This window comes from Myotis brandtii, unplaced genomic scaffold (genome assembly GCF_000412655.1).
Source record: "Myotis brandtii unplaced genomic scaffold, ASM41265v1 scaffold120, whole genome shotgun sequence".
NCBI classification, from domain to species: Eukaryota; Metazoa; Chordata; class Mammalia; order Chiroptera; family Vespertilionidae; genus Myotis; species Myotis brandtii.
Window position 1 is genome coordinate 5,868,466 of NW_005354174.1, and position 26,487 is coordinate 5,894,952.

The 26,487-nt window shown below is 39.9% G+C and overlaps 1 protein-coding gene across 5 annotated transcripts in view; it reads left to right on the plus strand.

Annotated features, from left to right (window-relative positions):
* Window positions 1–523: 523 nt before the first annotated feature.
* Window positions 524–26,487, plus strand: part of HELZ (helicase with zinc finger) — a 127,842-nt gene continuing 101,878 nt past the window's right edge. For 2 of the 5 annotated variants that reach the window (XM_005858683.2, XM_005858685.2), the window contains exons 1-4: window positions 525–823; window positions 4,672–4,728; window positions 19,496–19,723; window positions 22,922–22,958. In XM_005858683.2, the coding sequence (XP_005858745.1) occupies window positions 19,514–19,723; window positions 22,922–22,958 (247 nt within the window). In that variant the 5' untranslated portion in view covers window positions 525–823; window positions 4,672–4,728; window positions 19,496–19,513. Of the gene's footprint in view, window positions 824–1,802; window positions 1,882–4,671; window positions 4,729–19,495; window positions 19,724–22,921; window positions 22,959–26,487 lie in introns of those variants that run through there. The other 3 variants (XM_014532455.1, XM_005858684.2, XM_014532449.1) reach the window with 3 other exon arrangements.

A 26,487-nucleotide genomic window follows, 5' to 3' on the forward strand; every position in this document is an offset into this window, starting at 1 on the left:
CTCCGCCCAGAGCTGGGGCCTCCGCTTCACTTTCTTCCCCCCTTTCTCCGCCCCCTCTTCGGAAATTCTCTTTGGGCCACCGGCACATCAACAAACATGGAAACACACTTCCCCTCCCGGGAGAGTCCTTCGGGACGCCCTGCCCTGGGGCTCAGGGGTGCAGTTCTGTCTGGGGGCTCTGATGCCTCTCCCCCCAAGTTGTTTGAGCCTCTACCCCCGCCCCCCGGGCCGGGGGGCCTCAGGTAGAGCTGGGAGCCGGGTCTGAGGATGCTTTTTGGATTGATTGGGCTCCTTGGGTTTTGTTTGGAACTCAAACGATTGTTGTTCCTTCTCCTTCACAACTTACACTTTTCAGGCAAATCATTAATGGAATATGTATAACTCCTGGGCGGGGTGGGGGCTGGGGGAGTGGCCCTGGCTAGTTTTGTGGTTCATTTTACCCTCTCAAACTCACATTAATGGGTTTTCCTCCTTCATTTCTTCTTCTTCTTTTTCTTTTTTTGGAAGTAAGGTCAGTCAGTGCTGAAAGAGATGACTTCTTAAGTTGTGGATTTTCAGAACGTTTTGTAATCTCTTTATCACACTGGAATTTTTTTGTTTTGAAGTAAGGCTTGTTTACAAGCTTCATCCCCTGTACCATCTTGGTAACTTTTTCCATTTGAAATTCCGATGCCCTCTCCCTCCAGGCTGATATGAAATGTTTGCTGCTGATGGTGACTGTGACTGGTTGGTGTGTAGACACATTTTACTTTTTCTGTTTACCTCAGGCATTGGATGAAGTAATTGATCACTAAAGAACTACCGTGCTGGTGAGATGTGTAAGGTGAGCCGGCAGTTAAAAAGGATCGACCTTTTTTTCCTTCTTTATTTTAATCAACTCGTGAGGGTAAGGCCGGGACTAAGTAATTTGATGGGGTCCACCTTTATTTTCCAAATAATTCATTCTGTCAGGTGGGCGTATAGGCAAGGCTAGATTTTAGAAAGAAAAACACAAACACAAACAAAAACAAAAACGTACCAAACTTTCTCGGTGGCTCCAACATATACTGCCCTAGTGGAGTTTATCCAGAGCCACATATTATTAGCAGCTATCTTTGATCAGGATCTTCACCAGGGGTGCTTATAGTTTGCCTGTTTAAATTTCCTTGTGTAATTTTAGTTGGATGTCTTAATTTTACCCATGTTTCGGTGTCCATGTGTAAGTCCACTTACTCTCCGTGGACGGTCAGGGATTGTGTCTGTGGGTCTTGTGTGCCCACAGACGGTGGGACTCTCGTGACGGACGTACACCATTTCCATCGCAAAGAATCATGTCAGGCAGATCAGTCACTCCTGCTTTTATTTTCTGAAAAATGGAATAGTACTGGTCTCTCTCATAGTTATTTTGAAATAAAAAGGATAGCGTCGAGTTTTGTTTCGCTTACTAAGGATAAGTCTGGTTTGTCATTATTTTCTGGTCACACTTGGTGTGTGAATTCAAAGCGTTGCTTTATTTAATGTAACTTCTAATGCTTTGGATTTAAAGGACATTGATAATCGTGTTAGTAAACAGTTGGCATTTAGTACATGAGGAAAAGGAGAAAAGTTTGCTAATTTTACATTTTCCACAAGCAATCTTCTGAACTTTAAACGTATTTTACTATGATTTATTGAGAAAATTAAGTTATGGTAGGTTGGTTACCGCAGGTTTTTTTTTTTGTTTTTTTTTTTTAACACATATGGGTAGCATTTGGGTTTTGAAATTCATATCTATCACAACATCTGTTTAAGAAGAGTAAGCTGTGCTTTATTTTTTTTGCAGATTGAAGCATACAATTGACATTTTACCTTAAAAAAAAAACAACTCAGGAGAGAAAAGTGGACATAAACTAAGATACTTTTGTGAGTGCACGCATCACATTTGCTTGCGTTTGAAACTCAGCAGTGCTTGTGTGTATTACATTTATTTTTATTCTTTGAAGAGCAAATGTGGATTTTAAAATTTATTTTCAGCTTATAGACGGAGGCATATTCTTGCCATAGGCTTCCCAATCGGAAACTTTTATCTTTTTAAAAAAAATTTACAGATTACTTTGTGGAAAGGAACCAGTGACCTGCTTTTTGGCCTCTGGTGATGTTCATTTGTAGTCTAAAATTTAATATTTAGAAATAAGTAATCTTGTGTGGCTAGTGTTGTTTGGCCTGTATTGTGTCAAGACGTTTTCCACAGTTTTCACACATGTGGACCATGTGAAGTGCTAGTATTCACTTCAAAGTGAAGTTAGTGGTTGGCCACCAAACAAGTTGTTACACAAATTCTTCTAAAATGGGAAATACCATAGTATTGAAGGTTGTGGTGAAGTAGAAGTCTGTGTCTTTGAGCTCAATAAAGACATAGCTTTTTTAGTCTGTCCTTTTGGCTGGGAAGCTAGGACACTATTTTTAGGTAAGGCTGTAGTTTTTGGGAGCCAGTAAGTAAGTACCTCTCTATCAGCTGGTAAACTTTTGCAATTGTTAGCAAGAAGTTTCATTTTCTGATACCATAAATATTTAATCTGCATTGTTTTAAAGTCCATATACATTTATGGAGTGTCCAGTGTTTTACCAGAGAGAGAGAGGACTGATGCCAAACAACAGGAGAAACCATTCCTACTTGCAAAGGGCCTTGTGCAGTTTAAAAATATACAACATGTTCATGAATGGCTAAGAATATATTGCAGAGGGACTACAAATAAGTAGACCAGATCTTATACATGCATTTTTGTTTTCTCTTTAAGAACTAGGCTTGGTATTGGTATTAAACACAAATTAGTCTATAATTGTCCGTCAGACTATATTTAAGAGCCAAATATAGGCCCAGCATAAGACATAAGGTCCTTTGGCTGTTGTTTCAAATGCATAGAAGATTTTAGGGCCAAGTTTATCAACTCACATGGGGGGGGGGCTACTTAAAAATTATAAGCAAGTTGTTCTGGTTGTTTATTTTCGTAAACTTAGGTAAGTGTACATGCCAATATAATTTGATTTCTAAGTAATATTTTGAAATGTCTTCTAGGAGAGAACTATGATATGTGTGGAGAGTGTGGCCACACCAGCTTACAGTTCACTTAAATTGATGGGTGTAGTCAGGATTATTTCTGTAGCATTGGCTAGAAGGAGCATAAAACACAGTGGTCTGTCACTTCAGTGGTGACTGAGTAATACTTTTGAGTAATCCTGAATTTAATAGCGTTAATAATTCTTTAAAAAATAATATTGTAGATGTAGCATGGAGACTTTTAATTTACATATAATAATTTTTAAAAAGCTACCATCTGTTTAAAACATTGAAAGTTTTTCAACATACTACCAAACAGTCATACCAATTTGTTTACTTGTGTCAATTGTACTGGGTTACTTTTTCCAAGAGCAGAAAATTGTCTGGTAAAACCAGGATTTGTATATTCATCTTGCTTTTGAACAAAAACAAATAAACAGAAAACCAAAACTAATTGATTCATCCACAAGGTTCTTCAAAGAGTACATAGCATATTTTTTGACTGAACCATTCTGAAATGTGAATGTTTGTGATTTTTGTTATTTCTGTGCCACATTTGAGGTGTTCTTGGCACATCTGAATTTGCCTTTTTGCTTTCTTTTGTGGAAATTCTTGTGAAAAATAGTCCTATAAGGCGAGCTTCCTATCAGTAGGCATTATGTGTAACTAATAATTGTTTTAAGATTTTATTTTTATTCACTTGTTTTATGCATAACTGGTGCATGCTATAGGAAGCAAATATGAGCAGTACTTAAGTGTCTGAAGTAAAAATAGAATAAAAGGGAAAGTCTCTGTTCTTCTTCTTCCATCTTTAGTTGTGTTCTCCTGAGCTGACCATAGAAAACAGTTGGCTTTTTGGAGAGCTCTCTGGTGCTGAGGTGTATTGGTAGCAGTGAGAGCAGAGGGAGAAATAGGGAAGGCCTGGCCACTGAACTGTTCAGGTGTCATGCAGGGGCTATTCCACTCATTTCCTGTGATGTTAAGTAATATTGATAATCTTAAACTACCAGCAGTTGAAGATAACGGTGATTGAAACACTCCAACGGTTAATTCCATTGTCAGATTTGTAAAAGTTTTTGATTTGTGGATATTTTAAGGAAATAAATATTTATGAATAGAAGTCATATAACTATAGGGCTGAGTTAATGGTGATAATTACCATCTGTGGGATTGTATCTACTGTTGGCTTTTTATAACTTATTATCTCTCCTTTAATTCTCATAACAACTCCAAATAGTTGTTGTTATTTACATTTTGCAAAGGAGGAAATGTAGATTAAATGTGAGCTAACATCACAGCACAATGCTGGTAAGGAGTGGTGCTGGTGTTCTGGCTTGGAGAGCCCGTGCTCTTTCCATTGTGCTCTCCTGCTTCTGTCCGTCTGTCTTTATTCTCCAGACAAGGACTTTTAGGCCTGGAGAAGTCAGATGATTTGTCCAAGGTCACACAACTGAGTAGTAGCAACTTTAAACCAAACTTATATCTCTGGACTCTTATCTCAGAACTCTTGGTCCTGGCTGGTTATGCTACATATTTTTGAAATATTGTGGACCAAAAGACCATATGCTGTGAATATTGGATACAAATGCTTCAGCACTGTGTCAGCAATGGTATTTTCTACCCTGTGTTTAAAAGCTCCCGTCTCTCTCTTTCAGAAATTATAAAGAGCTCTGATGGGCTATTTGGGTGATACCCAGTGCAGTGAACTGCAGGTGAGTAAAATATATGAGAGCCTTGTTTAGAAAACAAGAACTTGGTAATGTGCGAGAAAGAGACAGGGGAGATCTCATCTAGATGAGAATTTCTGGCCAGAAAGTATGAGGTGGGACAGGGTGGAAGAGTGGTGACCTGAGGTGCGGGTCCTGACTGCAGTGGCTGCTTCTGGAACAGACTGGATGATGCCGAGCAGCCTCTGCAGAGACCGCCTGCCGCTTTGTCAGTCTGTATGAAGAGAAGTGAGGTAGGTTAATCTTCCACTCTGTTCTGAATGAGTAACTGCACAGGGACTCAACCTATCAGCATGATTGGAACTGGAGAGGTCCTTCAGTTTTTATGTCAACATTCTTGAGTGGTAATCGCCCTATGCTCTGATGAACTTGGTTAACTATTAAATTGTTTGTTTTTTCTGTTATCTGCCATGCATATATTGTCATGAGTGACTATATATTTGCATCTTAGAGGATCTAGATACCGAGAATACATCAATAGGAACAAAAGTTTAAACTTTTCCCCTAATGGTTGTGTTCCCTCCACACAATGGTTGTAATAGTCCTTCAAATTATTTATCTTTTGCTGAAATGCTCTGCTACTAGTAAGTAAAGGAATACATATTATTTCACAGTAAGTTATCTTCTTGATTCCTTATAGTACTTTGATCATTCATTATTAGACTTAGAAAATGGTAATACTATAGAAAAACAATGAGAAGACTGTTTTCATATTGCCCTTGTGGGGCATCAGTGCTAAAATTAGTTTTTGATATATTTTCAGTACTAGTCTTTAAACATGACCAGCTCCAGAAAACTTCATGTGTTAATAAAATGACTTGCCATCCTGCCTTTTGGAATCTGGCTGGGTAAGATTTATAAGACATTGCCAGCTACTTTTTACCCATCTCTTTTAAGCTGGAGTTTTTAGTTTTCTGTTCCTTATAGTTCAAATAACATTTTTCCCGTTTTAGGTCGATGCTCAACCACTGAGCCATGCCAGCCGGGCTTATTTTTTTTAAAAACATTTTTCCCTTTTTTAACTGTACCAGAGTCTCCTGGCCCCTAGTGCTTTCATTTGTCCACCAGTCCATACTGTTTTTTAACTGTGACAGTCCACCACTGAGCCAGCAAGTTCTTTGAGAATCCTAGAGACTTTAATGTGACACTATTCTATACTTTTGGGATTTATAATTGGATTTGGGCTTGGCTACTTGCTTATTGCTCAAATATATCTGGTTGTAGGGATTCTTGAATATATACTTGTTTTGCACGATGCAGCCCCCACGGGTTCCTGGGGGTGATCTGAAGACCGGTTGAGGTGGCTTGTTGGTCCTTGGAAAGCTGGGATCTGAGGTTGTCATAGTTATCATGATAAGGAGGGAGAGTAGGAGAGCTTCCAGTTAAGGCCAGAGTGAGCTGTACAAGGGAGGGGCGGACCTCTTCTTGAGACTATTTTAAGCTTGTATCCTGGAACCCCTCTCTCTCCTCAGTATGGTGTAACTTTCTTTCTTAAATTATGAGATGATTTAAGAATTGATATTAAATAGTTAAAATTTGGGTTATTACTCAAATAGTTGATTTTCTTTTTGCCATTCCATTAAAATACATTTTACTGTTTTTAAATTATGATGCATATAATTTGATTTTTTTCTATTTATTAGATCATGAAACATTTCCATGTTAAAGGTGTCACTATTTTAATTTATATGATTACATTTTGAAAGGCTGCAAAATATTTCATCAAGTCATACTCTCATAGTTTACCTAAATCTTTTTATGTTAGGTACTTATGCTGCTGGCTGGTTTTCAGTTAATACTTTAATCTACATTACTGTAGATATTATTGTACTTTTTTCTGACTAATTATATCTCTAGGATAAAGTTTTGAGTACATTATTGTTGACATGGTAAGAATGTTTTTATGGCTTGCCATACTGTTTTTCAAGAATATTTTACCAGTTTGTATTACTAACAGATACATGGATATTTCTGTTTCACGAAAACTGGACAGAAATACATTTTTCCTTAAAAGTTTTTGCTCATTTAATAGTGTAAAGTGGCACTTACATTTCTTTTTTCTACAATGTTGAATTTTGTCTTTGAACCTCTTCATATTGAATTGTTTGTTCATATTCTTGGCTATTTTATTCAATAAATTATTGATGTGCGCTTTGGATGATAAAGCAAGTATAACCAGGTAATAAACAGGTGATTATTAAAAAGATTACTAGAACACGTTCAGTGAAAATGTTCAAAGAGAGTCTGGTTTAGATGGTAAGTGATCTTGGGAATAGTGTTTGAAAGGGGAATAGGTGCAATTTTGCAGATATTTATTGGGCGTCCACTGTGTACCAGGTGTTGTTGCCTCCTCTGAATGCTTCTCAAGTTATCATCATGGCTTCTACCTTGTTGAAGGAGGAGGCTGCTTGATAATGCTTGAGGTTTGACCTATGGGGACTCTGGCTGCTGAAGACCCTTTGTGGCTGTTTGGAGGGCTGAGGGGATCACTGTCTAGACCAGGAGTGGGCAAACTTTTTGACTCGAGGGCCACAAAATGGGTTCTTAAACTGGACCGGAGGGCTGGAACAAAAGCATGGATGGAGTGTTTGTGTAAACTAATATAAATTCAAAGTAAACATCATTACATAAAAGTGTACGGTTTTGTTTTTTTTTAGTTTTATTCATTTCAAACAGGCCAGATCCGGCCCGCGGGCCGTAGTTTGCCCACGGCTGGTCTAGACCATCTTTAACTCATTCATGGCAAATTCCACTATGCCATGGCACTCTCCTTAAGCAGCTCTGTTCTGAGGGATACAAAGATGAATAAAACATCATTCCTACAGACAAGGAGGAGTCATCTAGTAGGGAGAATAGGAGCACCAAAAAAATGAAAGGACCAATAAGCATTCGGTAGGTGCTATAAAAGGGGTTCAGACAAAGTGCTTAGGCAGTAAGTGGAGGGAGTGATACTGCCCCTTTGGGGATGTGGAGAAACACTTGGCATTTACATTGTACTACTGTGCCAGTCAGAAGCAATAGAAAGAAGAGGACATTCGGAGGGAAGGATAGCTTGAGCAAAGGCTGTGGGGTGGTGTTGAAAATGAGGCAGGAAACTGCATATCCAAATTACCTAGATCCTGGGATACATAAAGGAACATAGTGGAAGGTGAGGCTGCCAAGTGATCAGGACTGGGTTTGGGAGGATCTTAAATGTCAGACTGAGGATCAGTATGATGGATTGGTAGTGTGGAGAAATTAGAAACAGGGACTTTGGTTCATAGTAATACTCCAAGTGAGGGATGATGAGGGCCTGAAGTGAATTGATGGCCTTGGGAATGGAAAGCAGGAGATGGATTTAAGAGATGTTTTGGAGGCTGAACAGAAAGATTTGGTCACTGATTAGAAAGGTAAGGGAACAGTCAGTTCTGTCTCAAGTCAGAGATGGTTGAAGTTTTTATGGTTGGGTGGCTGGCAGAATGGGGCATCAGGAATAGGGAAGTCAGGAGGAAGAACAGGTCTCAGAGGTTGAGAATAGAGAAAGATGAATTGGGTTTTGTGTTGAGATTAAGGACCTAGTAGAAAGTCGAAATAAAAAATTTAATCCTTTAGGGCAGCGGTCACCAACCGGTGGTCCCACGGACCACTGGTGGTCCGTGAGGTCCAAAAGGTTGGCGACCACTGGCTAAGGAAACCTTTGGAGCAACGGTCGCCAACCGATGGTCTGCGGACCACTGGTGGTCCATGAGTTCCAAAAGGTTGGCAACTGCTGCTTTAGGGAACTGATGAGGAAGTTTGGGGCCCAGAGGCGTTAGATGGGTGGGTGAGGTCTCACACCAGTTAAAGCATAGCCTAGGCAAGCTTCCTGATTCCCAGTCCAGTTCTCTTCGCTGCTTCAGACTGAGAAGTGCTGTAGGTTCTCAGCTGTGGTGTTTTCCTCACACCTAGGTGTGCTCAGTAGAAAGTTGGAAGTGGGAGAGTTTATGTTGGGGAGTAAGGTCTTTATTTTTAATTATATTTTTCCTATGGAAACTTTCAGACATATATAAGTGGAAAGAAGACTATAATCAATCCCACTGACCCATTGTCCAATTTCAACATTTATTAATGTTGTTTCATCTATTTCTCCTCCCCATCAATTATATTGAAGCAAATGGGAGAAGGTGTTCTGGTGACTTTAACCTTTGTGTATTTGCAGGTAAGGAGAATTGAACCGTTTGGTAGGGTATATTTCAAGCTTTCTGGGGTAGGGTCCAGAGTGAACAGAAGTAGGATTTACTTCCAGAATTCCTGGGTTGCCTCAGACTTTGTTTTCGGGCAAATCACATAAGTCCTCTGAGTCTTAGTTTGTCTGTGAGGTGGAGATACCATCTTCAGTGAATCACTTGAACTAACGTAGGTAAAAACCCTCCATGAACTCTAAACTTTGAGGCTAAAGTATTATAGAGATTTTAGTGCTGCTCCTTTGGGCTTCTGTGTTGCTGGCATGAAGTTTATATTATTCAACAAATTTTTATTATTCAACAAATACTTGTTATGTCAGGCCTCTGGGGCTTCAACAGTGAACAAAACAAAATCCCAGCTCTCATGGAGTTATGTTCCAGATCCAGAGGATAATAGTTTTATAGTGATTAATAGTTGTTATAGCTAATACTTTTATAGTGATTAGTGGAGGCCAGGCACTGTTCTAAGTGATTTCATTTTTTAACCTACTTAATTCTTGCAACAATCCTGTGAGGTTTGGAGATGAGACAAATTTGTATGCAGATTGCCTCAGGTCGCAATGCCAGGATTCAAATTCAGGCAGATCTGGCTTCAAGCCTGTACGCTTAACTCCTATGTCATAGAACATCTTTAACTCAGTAATGGCATACTAGTGTTTGATACAAGTAAAAACGTTAGGTCCAGATCAAAACAAATAAACATTCTCTTCTTGTAAAAGACAAAATAAAATGAAAAAAAAGGGCAGTAGTTCTCTGTGGATAATATTCTTTTATAGAACAATATTTTTTTTCTTAACTTTCTATAGGCTTCGCCAGTTTCTTTCTTTCTTTAGATACAAATGGTCACTTCAGTGGGAGGCAATTAAGTTATCTTTCTGCTGACCCTTGAGCAGGATCTCTTCTTGAATGAATTCCCTGCTTGCTTATAATTCTCTTTTCCCCTTCCTTCCACTCCCCCCTTTCCTTACCTTGAGGTAATTCCCTTTTCTGATCTCTCCTACTCTCTGTTCTTCCTTTTTCTCATAGCTGTGCTCTGCCTTTTCAGTCCCAGCTTTTTGCCTTCTTGTCCCTCGCCTGCCTCTGCCAGCCTTTCTCAACTTACGCTGTGCTTTGACTTTTCTAAGTTGATTAAATGGGGCTAATATTGGGACTAATTTTCCACCTCAGCTCAGTCCTCCTTCATGGGCAGGGCATATTGGGAAATGGGTATATATTGATTTCAGAAAGGGAGAGAGAGATAGAAACATCAACGATGAGAGAGAATCATTGATTGGCTGCCTCCTGCACGCCCGGTACTGGGGATAGAGCCCACAACCCGGGCATGTGCCCTTGACCAGAATCGAACCCAGGACCCTTCAGTCCGCAGGCCGACATTCTATCCACTGAGCCAAGCCGGCCAGGGCTATACGCACTTTTAGTATTTTGTTTCATATGTCTCAGCTTTTTATGTAAACTATTCAGTACACACAAATACACATTTTATACAAATGGGATTATACATCATATTATTTTGTAGTCTGTTATTTAGAAGTCAGATTACCCTATAAATAGTATTTTGTAACGTGCTTTGTTACTTTACATCTTTCCAATAACCCCTGTTCTTTTTTTGATATATATATTTTTATTGTTGATAGTATTATTGATGTCTCCCATTTCCCCCCTTTACCCTCCTCCTCCCTGCCCCTAACCCTCCTCCTAGGTCTTCAACACCCTATTGCCCAAGTCCATGGGCTATGCATATAAGTATTTAAGTTCTTTGGTTTATCTCTTCTCTTCCCCCCCATCTCCACATCGAGGTATGTCAGTCTGTTCCATGCCTCCCTGTTTTGGGTCTTATTTTGTGGTCAATTCATTTTCCAAGAATCCCTATTCTTAACACTGTTTCTGTAGAAACTCTTTTGAGTTTCAAACATTGATTTGAAAATGTAGTTTTAGAAAATAGGGATGATGATAATGATGGTGGTGGTAGTGCCAGTGGTACCCTTTTGTTTTAATTATGCCATTGGCTCTTTTATATTGATTTATGTTTTATTTATAAAGGTCACCTGTTTTAGCTATAATAATAAAAGTGTAATATGCTAATTAGACTGGATGTCCTTCCGGACGACCTTCCGGACAAAAGCCAGGGCTGTGAGGGAAGCCCGAATCCCAGGTGCCAGAGGGAAGCCGGTACTGGCAGCGGGGGGAAGGAAGGCCTACTCTTGCACACATTTCATGCATTGGGCCTCTAGTATGATAATGTATTTGTAAGTCTAAGCAGATAACATGGAAGAGAAAATGAAATACAAAGAATAGAAAATGTTTTATAATAAAATATTTTGGCAAACAACAACCTTTTCTAGAAATCATCTTTTACTATAATTTGCCTGCTTTATAAATATGGATTTTTGTTTTTTCCGCATATTAAATGATTTGGGAGGGGGCTCAAACTCTTCAGGAAATAATTTGGAATAATTGAAACCAAGAAAGCTATCTCCAGAATTTTTGGCAGTTCTAAAATGGGTCAGGGAAAATCAAAGTAATAGATGGGGGAAAATCTCAAATTTAGCTACTGATATAACTTTAAAAAAAATGTAGTTCTTGCTTTTTATCATTTTAGTCACTAAAACAGATGGTAGCAGGTCCATTGGGATATTTCTTTTATGTATTTAAAAACTTTACTTTGCTATATTGAATTTTATTCATTTTGGAATTTTATTCATTTTCATTAGGAGAGTTTACTTCTTTATGAAAGAGATTATTTAAAATAGAATATGATTGATGATCTTAGTTTCTAGTTTTCTTAGTATGGGTAGCCTCTCTTCTAATGCTTCTTGCATACTCAGTGACTTTATGAGTTTTAGAGAAAAATGCAAGTCTGGCTGAATATTAACATAGTACAATAAATAAAATTTTATTACTTTGCAGAATATTTTGTCTATGTATCTCATACAACCACATCACAAGTTCCAGTTTTGGATAAAAACAGATAAATTTAAAGATAATACAACATTCCTCTTTATGGCATTCTAGTGAGAACTGAATTTGGTATAGGATAGTTCTTGGAATGGTTGGAATTTAGGTTATTTTAGATCCTCTCTGTGGGAAATTCAATTAAAGTATTTATTAAGTGGTTGTAGTGAAGTGAATGCTTGTCATGGGGACATAAATGCTATAAAATGTGACTTATTTATAAGGTAGTTATGTTGAGCAGTTAAGGCATCTGACATGATATATTTAATGCAAGATAATAGATGATTACGAGGCTAGATTAGTCTGTACGAAGTAATGCTGGTTTTGGGAGGAGAGCATTTTTATTTTTAAAAAATCTGTATTGTTGAAAGTATTGCATTTGCCCCCTCTTTGCCCCATTGACTCCCTCTAGTCCATCCCTGCCCTCCACCCCAGATCTGTGTCCATGGGTTATGCATATATGCATACATGTTCTTTGGTTGATCACTTCCCACCCAGTCTCCCTCCCTACCTTCTCTCTGAGATGCCACAGTCTGTTCTATGCTTCTGTGTCTCTGGATCTATTTTGTTCATCCGTTTATTTTGTTCATTAGATTCCATATATGGGTGAGATCATGTGATACTTGTCTTTCTCTGACTGGCTTATTTCGCTTAGCACAGTGGTCGGCAAACTGGCTTGCGAGCCACATGCGGCTCTTTGCCCCCTTGAGTGTGGCTCTTCCACAAAATACCACGTGTGGGCGCGCACGTACAGTGCGATTGAAACTTCGTGGCCCATGTGCAGAAGTCAGTATTTTGTGGAAGAGCCACACTCAAGGGGCCAAAGAGCCGCGTGTGGCTCGAGAGCCGCAGTTTGCCGACCACTGGCTTAGCATAATACTCCCCAGGTCCTGGGAGGAGATCATTTTAGAGAAGCAGGCCTTGAAGTATTCATTTAAGACTGTGTAGAATTTAGGTCCAGAGAGAGGAAGGAAAGGACATTGGGGCAAGGGAATGGCATTGTCAGAGACAGACTCTGCATCTGGCCTGTGCTTGGGGCCTGTTGGGGGAGTGGTGGGAAAGTTAGGTTGTAGCCAGATTGGGTAGCCTGGATATCAAGTCATGAGCTTGGGAAGTTATTTTATAGGCACTTTGGAACCACCTTTATGGTTCAAAGAATGTGACATCTTTAGAGTAATGATTCTTAACTTTTTTCATCCCCAAGGAAGCTTGACACACTTTTACTAGCTGCACTGTCCCACCAAGGCCATGCTGCCCAGTGGGGAAAGGGACAGGCTCTGCTGTGCTTTCTCCACTGCACTGGGTCATGTAGGTCATTTTCATAATGTATCAATCTGGCTTTTCTTTCTGCTGTCACAATGCATTTACTACCTCCTAGTATAGTCTCGTTTTCAAGAGAATAATGGAGTTTTCACAGGGAAAGTAATGTGTGAGGCAGATTATAGTCAAATTACTGACTTTTAAAAAATGTGGGAAAGGAATGAGTGAACTAAAAAGAGGCAGGTAAACTTGCAAATGGGTGAGCGTAAAAAAAAACTTAGTAAAATGTAAAATTTGATGATGCCAAATATTGCCCGGGAAAGGGATCTTGGAATCATTGCATATCATTCCATGAAAGCATCATTCAGTGCTATTACAGACAAAAGACACAAAATGCTGGGCATCTCTGAGAAGAGCTTTACAACCAAATCTGAGCATTACAAAAACAAAGCTTTCAATTTTAGAAGTCAAACTAGAGCAATGTTGAATCCACTGGATATATTAACCACACCTTCAAAAAAACATTATTATTCAATGTTGAGTGTCTATGGGACAAGTATTGCCTAGCTGGGAATCTGGGAGACGAGAGAAAATAAAAGGAAATGTGTTACTAAAGTCAAAGATGAGCCCTGGCCAGTGTGGCTCAGCTGGTTGGAGCATCATCCCGTGCACTGAAGAAGGATCTCGGATTTGATTCCCAGTCAGTGTACATATTCAGGTTGTGAGTTCAGTCCCCCAGTCAGGGCATATGGGAGGCAACCAATCCATGTTTCTCTTTCCCATTGATGTTTTTCTCTCTCTCTGTTCCTCTCCCTTCCTTTCTCTCTAAAATCAGTAAAAACATGTCATTGGGGAGGATTAAAAAAAAATCAGATGAATAATTTTTAATCCCTGGCTTCAAAGAACTCAATCTGTGAAGGATAAAAATAATACAAAATGTGAATCTCCAGTTTTTTTGTTAAATATTGTTAGTCTTGTAAAGAAACTCAAGTATTTTATTGTATGTGTCTTTTAAGTTTTCCTATGGTTTTATTGTTTATATAGTTTAATAATTAAAGATTACTTGGGATCTAATAAAAAACTGATTATGGATGTAATTTCTGTTAATGTATATAGTGGTAATGTTTTTAGTATAACTTATCTGTCTTCTGAAACCGTGACAGATTCATTCCACCCAAGTTAATTCTGAGATAGATAATATTTATTTTAAGTGGAGACAGATGTACAAGACAGATACAGAAATCATTGTCATTTTGGATTGAAATTTTAGTTGCTACTATTTGCTCCTGCTGTTTGCTCACAATTTATTTTTGTTCTTTGAAGTCTGTCTTAATTAAATAAGGTTTAGGTCTTTTGAAATAAAAGAGGACCATGACTACATTAACAAGAAAAGTTAAGGAAGATAACTGATTTTTAAAAAATAAAAGTGCATCTCATGACTTGATTTCAAGGTGGTCTGGTGGTTATTTTCATGTTGTTATAGAAAGAAGTCATAGTGGGAGGAGAATGATGCTCTTTTCTTACAATCTGTTATTGAAACTGTCTTAGTCCAGGCCAGTCTGCCTACCCCCTCTGTGGTGCACCATTTTTGTAAACATTTTTATTTATTTAAAAAAATTTAAATTGAATTTATTGGGGTGACATTGGTTAATAAAGTTATATAGGTTTCAGGTGTACAATTCTATAATACATCATCTGTATATTATATTGTGTGTTTGCCACCCCAAGTCAAGTCTCTTTGGTGTACTATTTTTAAAAAAATATATTTTATTGATTTTTTACAGAGAGAAAGGGAGAGAGATAGAGAGTTAGAAACATCGATGAGAGCGAAACATCGATCAGCTGCCTCCTGCACACTCCCTACTGGGGATGTGCCCCCAACCAAGGTACATGCCATTGACCGGAATCGAACCTGGGACCCTTGAGTCCGCAGGCTGACGCTCTATCCACTGAGCCAAACTGGTTAGGGCTCTTTGGTGTACTATTGATTTAATTTTTCTTCCAATATTTACTTTTTCTCCTGAACCAATTATCTAGCTACAACAGAATTTTCAAATGTATTTTACATTTTGTGCCAAGTGAACTCAATGATTGTTCTATTTGGAGACATTTTTTTCTGAGTTTCCATTCTTGCCTCTAAAACCTACATGTGTGGGAAGGGAAATGTATAGATTTTCCATTTATTAACAGCAAACTTATCCTCCTGAATCTGTTTCTTTTCACTTTTTAAAACACATGTCCATTGTGACACTGAGATTCATATTTTTAAAATAATTGAAAAATTTTTATTTTAAAAATTATCATACAGTAAAATTGACTTTAAAATTTTTGGTATACAGTTCTATTAATTGAACATATGTGTAGTGTGTGTATCCATCACCACAATAAGGATACAGAATAGTATCATCACCCTAAAACCCCTTCATGCTATCCTTTTATAGTTACCCATCTCCATCCCATAATCCCTGCAACCACTGACCGTTTCTTCATTCCTATGGCTTTGTCGTTTTTCAGAATATCATATAAATGGAATCATGCAGTATTTAAGCTTTTGAGACTGAGTTCTTTGACTTTGTCTTTGAGATTCATCTAAGTTATTGCATGTATTGAAAGTTTATTCCTTTTTATTATTGAGTACTTTTCCATTGTCATTCATTAAAAGACATTTTGGTTGTTTCCAGTTTTTAGCAGTTATGAATAGAGCTGCTAAAAATAAAAACATTTGGGTACAGATTTTTGTGTGAACATGTTTTCATTTCTCTAGGGTAGTTGTCTGTGGGGGGAGGGCATTGCTGGGTCATATAGTAAGTATATATATATTTTTTACATTGTTTTAAAATTTTTATTGAACTTATTGGGGTGACTTTGGTTAATAAAATTATATATTAGTATATATAATTTGTTTCAAGTGTACAATTCTATAATACACCATCAGTTTATTGTATTGTGTGCTCACCACCCAAAGTTAAAACTTCGTCACCATTTATCTCCCCTTTACCCTCTTCTACCTCCCATCACCCCCCTTTCTTTCTGATAATCACCATACTGTTGCCTGAGACTATTAGTATTTAAAAAAATTTTTTTTTCCTTAATCCCTTCACCTTTTTCTCTGACAGCTGTCAGTCTGTTCTCTGTATCTATGAGTCTGTTTCTATTTTGTTTGTTCATTTATTTTATTCATTAGATTATACACAAAAGTGAAATCCTGTGGTATTTGTCTTTCTCTGACTGGCTTATTTCATTTAGCATAATACTCTCCAAGTCTATCCACGCTGTGGAAAAAAGTAAGATTTCTTTCTTTTTTATACCCAAGTAGTGTGGCCAATAGACACATGAAAAGATGCTCAACATCCCTAATTATCAGAGAAGTGCAAATTAAAACCACAATGAGATACCTCCCAACAACTGTCAGAATGGCTATCATCAATTAATGATTTACATTTTTTTAAATATATATTTTATTGATTTTTTACAGAGAGGAAGGGAGAGAGATAGAGAGTTAGAAACATCGATGAGAGAGAAACATCGATCAGCTGCTTCCTGCACATCTCCTACTGGGGATGTGCCCACAACCCAGGTACATGGCCTTGACCGGAATCGAACCGGGGACCTTTCAGTCCGCAGGCTGACGCTCTATCCACTGAGCCAAACTGGTTTCGGCGATGATTTACATTTATTATTATTTTTTTCTTTATTGATTAAGGTTGGCAGTTTCTAATAAAGTTAAAAATATTTAGTAAGTATATTTTTAACTTTATTAGAAACTGTCAACTTTTCTTTCAGAGTGGCTGTATAATCTATATTTCCAATAGCAACCTATATGAGTTCCAGTTATTCCACAACTCTGATATTATCAATTCAGTGGGGCCTTGACTTACGAGTTTAATTCATTCCGTAACGGAGCTCGTAACTCAGATTACTGGTATGTCAAATCAAGTAGTGAACGAGTGAGACAGGTGATGCTGGGCTGATGTTGTGGCATTCACTGTGATGTTCGCTGCGCCAACTAGCGGTGGGGTATCTGAAGCTGGCTCGTAACCCGAATTTTAGCTCGCAACTCAAAGCAAAAAATCGGCCGAGAGACGGCTCGTATCTCGAAAAACTCGTTAGTCGGGACACTCGTAAGTCAAGGCCCCACTGTATTTTAAATGTAGCTATTCTAATAGGTATGTAGTAATGGCTAATCATGGTTTTAAAGTGAATTTCTCTGCTGACTAATGCCATTAAACATCTTTTCGTGTGCATAGTTGGCCATCATTACATCCTCTTTGTGCGGTGTCTATTGCCCAGCTTTCAGTTGGGTTTTCGTTTTGTTGGGTTCTGAGATTTTGTTATATATTCAGATACAAATCTTTTTTCAGGTATGCGATTTGCAAATAGTTTCCTCTGTCTTGAGCTTGTCTTTTCATTCTTGTAACAGTATCTTTCAAAGAGTGAAAATGTTTAAGTCAAATTTATCAATTTTTGTTTTTGGATTGTACTAAGATGGATAGATTTTAAAACAGGTTTCTATTTTATAAAAGTAGTGAGAAGTAAGTTAGTGATAGGAATGTTCTCATAAAGTTGACTTAAAAAAATCCTCACCTGAGGATGGATGGATGGATGGAGATATATATATATTGATTTTAGAGAAAGAGGAATGGAGAGAGAGAGAGAGAAAAACATCGATGTGAGAGAGAAACATCGATTGGATTGATGGATTGTGTCTGGTATACACTCTGACTGGGGTTTGAACCAGAAACCTAGATATGTACCCTGAATGGGAATCAAACCAGCTACCCTTCTGTGTAGGGGATGACACCTAACCTACTGAGCCACACTGGCCAGAGTTGCTGTTTGTTGATTTATTGATGGTAGCCATTCTGACAGGTGTGAGGTGGTTTTAATTTGCATTTCACTGATGATTAGTGACATTGAGCAACTTTCATATGTCTGTTGGTTCTCTTTGGAGAAATGTGTATTTAGGTCCTTTGCCCATTTTCAAATTGGATTTTATTTTTTGTGTTGAGTTTTATAAGTTCCTTGTAAAATTTGGATATTAACTCCTTATCAGATGTATCATTGGTGAATATATTCTCCCATATAGTGGGTTGTCTTTTCATTTTGTTGATGGTCTCCTTTGCTGTACAAAAACTTTTTAGTTTGGTGTAGTCCTACTTGTTTATTTTTTCTTTCATTTCTCTTGCCTGAGGCAGTATATCAGAAGAAATACTGCTGCCAGAAATGTTAGAGATTTTACTGCCTGTGTTTTCTTCTAGGATTTTTATAGTTTTGAGTCTAAAAGTAAGTCATTAATCCATTTTTAGTTTATTCTTGTGTATGGTGTAAGAAGGTGGTCTAGTTTCATTTTTCTGTCCAATTTTCCCAACATCATTTTTTGAATAGACTGTCTTTACCCCATTGTATGTCCTTGCCTCCATTGTCAAATATTAATTGACCATAAAAGGCGTAGGTTTTTTTCTGGGCTCTCTATTATGTTCCATTGATCTATATGTCTGTTTTGAATCTGAGTTTCTTAAAAGTAGTGATGACATGCTCTGTCTTTGAATTCAGTGCTGCTAGCACAGGGCCTAGCCTCAGGAAATGTTTGCTGAATTGAATAGGCAGTTCAGATTTGCATTTTATCCAGTTTTTTAATATTGGTGGGAAAAATTCTACATGGTGTAGATTTTTATTCTCTGTAAACACAGTCACAGAATTACAAAACTGAAATTGGAAGGTTTGGATATGAAACATTCCTGCACCTTCTGATTAAAAAGAGGAAAGCCTTTATGGTTTGTTGCACTTTGCAATATTCAAAGTCATGTTTCATTTATAAATTTGTCTCATTTATAAATTGGATGTATTGTTTGTATGATCCTGATTTATGGTTGATATTTTGCTTGGATCTTATTAAAGACTTCATAAAATATAAAAGAGAAGTATAGATTCTGTAGCATTAACAGCTGCTCAGCTGTGACCTTGAGCAAAAGGCTGGTTGAGAATAACTATTCAGATAGATAATTAAACCAGCTGAGCCAGGAATGGTATTAGAATTTATAATTAATAAGTTTTTTGTTTTTGTTTTTTAAAATCTATTTTATTGATTTTTTTACAGAGAGGAAGGGAGAGGGGTAGAGAGTTAGAAACATTGATGAGAGAGAAACATCGATCAGCTGCCTCCTACACACTCCCTACTGGGGATGTGCCCGCACCCAAGGTACATGCCCTTGACTGGAATCTAACCTGGGACCCTTGAGTCCGCAGGCTGACGCTCTATCCACTGAGCCAAACCGGTTAGGGCTATAATTAATAAGTTTTTAAAACCTTCTCTTACTTGTTTTTTTCCCCGTCTTTAGGATTTTTGTCCCTGAGTCATGGAAGACAGAAGAGCTGAGAAGTCATGTGAACAAGCGTGTGAATCACTCAAGAGGCAGGACTATGAAATGGCCCTCAAGCACTGCACAGAGGCCCTTCTTTCTCTTGGCCAGTACTCCATGGCTGACTTCATAGGGCCGTGTTCACTGGAAATAGAAAGCATTAAAATTGAGAGTCTTCTTTACAGAATTGCCTCATTTTTGCAACTGGTAAGTAAACAGTGTTGATAAGTCAGTGCCAAACCATGTAAAATGGCCCTTTTCATTGAGTGGGCACTGTTGCTGGTCACTCCCTCTACAAGTCACTTAAATGTGGGCTGAGGAGGTGATTGAAGTGGCTAGTGATTGCTGGATATCTTTGATGGCAAGCAACTGTATTTTTAAATCTTGAAATTTGTACCTAGCACTTTCGAGTATTCATTCATTTAACAAGTATTTATTGAGGACATAGTATGTGTCAGACACTGTTCTAAGTGCTTGGTATACGTTGGTAAAAAAATATAAAGAAAGATCCCTTCTTCATGGTACTTTTTCTAGTAGGGGGATAGACAATAAATGCTAGAGACATTATAACTAAGTAAACACTTTAGATTGTTAGAAAGTAACAGTCTGCATGAAAAATAGTAGAACAGGGCAAGGAATATTGGGGCCACTAGGGTTAGGGATAAGGTTGCAGTTTTTATATTTATTATCATTTTGTAATCCTCACCTGAGGACATGCTCTCACTGATTTTAGAGAGGGAAAGAGGGAGAGAGAGAGAAACATCGATGTGAAAGAGAAACACCAATTGATTGCCTCCGTCACACACCCCGACTGGGGATTGAACCTGCAACCTGGGTTTGTGCCCTGACCAGGAATTGTACTGACCTTTCAGTGTATGGGAAGACTCTCCAACCAATTGAGCCACACTGGTCAGGGCTAAGGTTGAAGTTTTAAATTGGGTGGTCAGGTAGTGCTCATTAATAAGGTGATATGAAGGAGGTAAGGGAGTGAGCCATATTGGAATCTGGATGAAGATCATTATAGGCAGAGGGACAGTCAGCACAGAGACCCTGAGGCATAAGCATGCCTGCCATCTTTGAGGAACAGCTAGGAGGCCATTGTGCTGGAGTAAAGTGCATTGGGGGAAGGGGGTAAGAGGGCTAGATCCTCTGGGACCCTCTAGGACTAGTTTGTATTATATTTGAGATGGGAAGCTATTGTGGGATTTTGATCAGAGGGGTGGCATGATCTGATGTAACAGGAATTATCTGGCTTTTGTGTTGAGAGTCTATATATATAAAAGCCTAAGCGACCGTTATGACCGAATGACCGGTCGACTAGTCGCTATAATGTGCACTGACCACCAGGGGGCAGATACTCAACGCAGGAGCGTCAGTGCGCTCCCACAGCCAACCTCCCACAGTCCCTCCCCCCTACCATCCACCCCCCCATAGGCCTTGATTCGGGGGCTGGACGGCCAACCCCCCGGGGTCTCTCCCCACAGCTGGCTGACCCCCCAATAGGCCTCTTTCGCCAGCCAGGTTGAGGGACCCCAACCATGCATGAATTTGTGCACCGGGCCTCGAGGCCTATATAATAAAACACTAATATGCAAATCCACCAAATGGCAGAATGACTAGTTGCTATGATGTGCACTGACCACCAGGGGGTAGACTCTCAATGCAGGAGCTTCCCCCTGGTGGTTAGTGTGCTCCCACAGCAGGAACACTGCTCAGCCAGAAGCTGGGCTCACAGCTGGGGAGCGCAGTGTTGGTGGCGGGAGCCTCTCCTGCCTCTGCTGCAGGTGGGCAGTAAGGAGCTAGGGGTCCCGGACTGCGAGAGCCCTGGACTGGGAGAGGGATGTCTGACTCCTGGCTTAGCCGGCAGGCGGACATTCCCTGAAGGGTCCCGGACTGCAAGAGGGCGCAGGCCGGGCTGAGGGACCCCACCAGTGCGTGAATGTCGTGCCCTGGGCCTCTAGTAGACTATAAAGGGGGAAGAGTAGATGCAGGGATACTAGTTTGGAGGGTATTGGAATAATCCAAACCAGAGATTACAGTGGCTCAGACCAAAATGGTAGCAGTGGAGATAGTGAGAAGTGATTTTGTTCTGGTTACAATTTGAAACTAGAACCAATAAAATTTCCTAATATATTGAATGTCAGGCATACAGAACAGTCACAGATTACTTACCATGACATTTTTTGTCTGAGCAATTGGAAGAATGGATTTTCCTTCAACTGAGATGAAAAGGCTATAGGTGGGGAGCAGGTTCTGTGAGGGAAGAATTCATTGTGAACATACTGAGTTTGAGATGTTGTTTAGATATCCAGCTGGAGATGTTGAACAAGTAGCTAAATATGCAGGTATGGAGTTTGGGAGGGAAGTCTGGGCTAAAGATAGTTAATTGAAGAGTTGTGGCCTATGCATGATATATAAAGTCTTGAGCCTGGGTCACATCACCAAGGGAATGAGTATTGATAGAGAAGAGGAGAATACCAAGGACTTAGTCTTGTGGCTCCACTGTTGAGAGGTTGAGAAGAAGAGGAACAAGCAAAGCAGCTTGAAGGGCAACGTTGAGGTAAATGAAAACTAGGAGAAGTATGGTGTCCTGGTAGCTAAGTAAAGAAAGTGTATCCAAACAAGGGAATGTTCATCAGGGTCCATTGCTGTTCCATAGAGCAGTGGATGAGTGTCTTATTAAAGAGCATTTATGAGAGAGTCAGAGGGAAGGAATTTAAATACATAATTATAGACAATTTTTGAGACATTTTGCCCCAGAGAGGCACAAAAAAAATGGAATGGTAGCTGGTGGGAGAAGTGAAGTCAAGAGAATGATTTTTCTTTTTAGATGGAAGAAATAACAGTATGTTTGTTTATAGGACTGAATCAGTAGAAAGCAAAAAATTAGTGACATAGGAGAAATAGAGGAGGCTTGCTGGAGTGATATTCTTCACTGGGCCAGAGATCACATCTCCATGGGTGGTAGGATGGCCTCTAGAAAGGAGCATGGGGGGTTCGTCTGGTAACAGGTGGAAGATGGAGTGTGCTAGGACATGGGTAGATGTGGTAGTGATAGTCTGCGGAAATTTTCTTCTCGTTCCTATGGTTTTCTCAGTAAAGTCACTAGCTGAGAATAAGAATGAGGGGCTCAGGAGGTTCTGGTGATTTGAGGTTAGAGAAAGTAAGAAGCAGGAGTGTAAGTAAATGGACTAGGGAAGTATATTGTGGTATTTATTTGTAGAGTATTGTGTAATCCTCAGAGAGCACATGAGTTAGCTTTGCTCTGTGAATATTAAATTTGCAACATTAATGCTTAAACTTTGAAATAAAGCCAAGCTTTTTTTTTTTTTTTTGATAAAATCTCTATTGTAAGCAGCCCTTGAACTACTTAATGATATTCATCTCATATCTTTTATTTTGCAGAAAAAGTATGGACAAGCTGATGAAGATTGTAGGCATGGTATGTGTGAAAATGGGACTCTTCTTTGATTTGAAGATTTTGAATAATTTGAGCAGTGTTTAAGATATATTTTTTTCCCTATGCTAATTTCAAAAGTGATTATACAATTTAAAAAACCCACCTTACTGTGGTGACTAGTGACTGACATGGATGACAACTTTTCTGCTGTGATGTGTGTACACGAACATTGTTCCTAGTCACTCATGAGTGTTGACATTCTGGTCTTGCCCTTGGGAACATTGATAGTGTCCTTTAAAGTTTGTGTGAGTATTTTCAGGCAATAGGAGCCAAATTTTAAGAACTGTAATAAACATTGATTAAAATGTTAAGCTTGGATAAATTGAAAGGCTGGGCCTATCCCTTCTAAAAGGCTTTCCCCTTCATTAGAAGATATCCCTTAGAGAGAAGAGACTGACTAGAATTCTAGCTTTTTGATGCTTTTTCCGTTGTATGGGCAGCTACATTTTTTTGCCCTGATTATAAAAATTAGTACATAACATGATCCTTCTGAGGCAATAGTACCATTTTCCCCATCTTATGGGTGGAAAAACTGAAGCAGAGAGAAGTTAAGTAATTGGCTTTGTCACACAGTTATAAGTGTCAGAATCAGGGCTGACCACAAAATGTACAAGCCACCATGCATGTCATAGCTGCATCATCCTGTTTTTTCAGTGTTAGAGTAGCCTTGCCAGGTTTTAATTTTTAAATCTAAGAGACTGTTCCCAATATATAGGGTAGGGTCCCTAGACCTGGCCGGCAATCAGGGCCATCTGTGGAGCGACCTGCGGGTGGGGTGATGTGGGGGGGGGCCTGCTGGCACCCACCTTGGCTGGCGGCTTGGCGCCGCCTGCTGGCCGGCTCTGTCCCCTGATCACCGCCACCAGTCGCCTCCCTCTCGGGGGCAGACAACTAACTCAGGAGCTGCCCCCAGTCAGGGGCAACTCCTGAGTTAAGCATCTGTCCCCTGGTTGTCAGTGTGCATCAGAGTGACTGGTGGTTCCACCGGTCGTTCTGCTGTTTGGTCAATTTGCATATTAGGGTTTTATTATATAGGATTTGTATAGTAATGAGGAAGTTGAGGGACATAAATGAATTATCTCTCAAATTTAAACTGGAATATTGAAAATAAACCAGGAGAAATGACCTATGTATCTGAAGTATGAAAATATTGAGAAGGAAGGAGTCCAAGCCTCTTTACAATAAACTGCAGTTGAAGGAAAAAGTCCTTCCCAAAATCCTATATAATAAAAGCCTAATATGCTAAGTGTCCCGTCATCCGGCTGGCCATTCAACCAATAAAAGCATAATATGCTAATGATATGCTAAGACTGCTCAACCCCTCGCTATGACGTGTACTGACCACCATGGGGCAGATGCTCTGACCGGTAGATTAGCTTGCTGCTGGGGTCTGGCCAATGAGGACTGAACAAGACGGGCTGGACACGGCCTGCAGCCCTCCCACATCCCTCCTCAGCCCCGATCATGCACCAGTGGGGTCCCTTGGCCTGGTCTGTGCCCTCTTGCAATCTGGACTGAGGGAACCCCCGCCCCCCCATGAGTACACGAATTTGTGCATCGGGCCTCTAGTATGCAATAAGAGCTTAACTTTAATGCTCATTGCAAACCTAAGGAGATCACAATGATTTGTGTGACCGGATTAAGGACCTAATAATGAAAGGAGCAAGGTAGCAGGGATTAGTATTTAAAGCTGAAATATTCAGAAGGTTCTAGGTATAGATAGCATTGAATAGTGTTAAGGCTTTTCATTTTCCAAAACCATTTTATAAAGGAAACATTTTATCTATAAAAGTCTTTGGTAGGAAGGACACAATATGCCACAACAGCTGCAGCCCACATGTCCAAAGTGTTTATTTATTACTAGAGGCTCAGTGCATGAAATTGTCCGGGTAGGGTCCTTAGGCATAGCCTCCTGCGATCAGGGCCATCTTCTGCCCGTTCGCCAGTCCCCAGTCCTCTGCTGCCTCCGCTGCAGGGCTGTCAGGCCGTTGGCATCACCAGCTCATCCCCGGCTGCTCGGGGCCTCAGGCCTGCGGGAAAGCAGGTGCCAGCGACTTCACCTCCATGCTTGTGTGCTGGGCTGGCTGCTGATGGAACGCGCTGCCCGCTTGGAGCCACTCACGCAGGCGCCGCCACTGCTGCCGCTGCTGTTGGGGCTTGAGGCGCTGATGGATGCTGTGTGGCGCCTGCTTTCCCACAGGCCTGAGCCCCCAAGCAGCCAGGGATGAGCTGGTGATCCCAACGGTCTGACAGCCAAGTCCGGTCCTCCCACCACCCACCCCTATTCCCCTGTTCACCATCGCTGATCCATCGGAGCCTGCGGGCCAGGGGCAGGGACCAAGAGGTCAGCCATTCAGCCCGCTCGCCAGTCCCCAGTCCCACCCCACCCCGCTTGTGGGCGGGGGGGTGGGAGGGACCAAGAGGTGGTCAGTGCCACCTTATGGTGACCGGTTGTTTGGTCATCCTGGACACTGGCTTTTTATATATATAGATAATTGGAAGAAAAGTGAGGGCAAGGGAAAAGGATCGAGGCAGAGAAGAAGAATATAGGGGGAAAACCCAGATTTGGCCAAAGGGATACTGGTCAGAGATTTGCCCACAGTGTTCTTACTCTGGGTGATGTTATAAGATATGGACATTTTACTCTCTAGTTAATACTTAGATTTACCAGGTGTACCGGTTAATAATGTGGATTTTGTAATCAAAGAAAACACAATAATTTCAAGATAAACATCAAAAGTGCTTTATTCAAAGTAAAACATATGAAGAAGTGGAAAATTGGGTCTCTGAATGGTTTGCCTCAAAACATTGCTAGCTACACATTTCCCCCATTCTTCAGGTAATTCGTGGATACCGTCCCAATAGAACTTTTCTTGTTTTGAGGCAAACCATTCAGCGACCCAATTTTCCACTTCTTCGTACGTTTTTGCAGTGCTGCTCAGAAAGTGCGTGTGCCATCGATTGGAACAAGTGGTAATCTGGAGGAGCAAGGTCTGGTGAATACGGCGGGTGGGTTAATACTTCCCAGGCAAGATCTTTTAATGTGTCTTTAACTGGTTTTGAAGTGTGTGATGGTGCGTCATCATGAAGCAAAATTACTTTGCCGTGTCTTCTGGCCCATTCTGGTCGTTTCACGATCAGAGCGGTTCAAATTGATTATTTGTTGTTGGTAACGATCAGTATTAATGGTTTCACCTGTTTTTAATAGCTCATAATACACCACACCTTCCTGATCCCACCCAACGCAGAGCATTGTCTTCTTTCTGAAGCGATTTGGCCTTGCAGTTGATGTTGATGGTTGACCTGGATCAACCCATGATTTTGAGCATTTGGGATTCTCAAAATAAATCCACTTTTCATCACTAGTCACAGTTCGATGCAAAAAAAGAGTTTCTTTCATGCCGTTGAAGCAACATTTTACTTATGACTTTTCGGTTTTCCATTTGTCTTTTGTTCAGCTGACATGGCACCCATTTTCCTTCCTTTAAAATCTTTCCCATTGCTTGTAAAC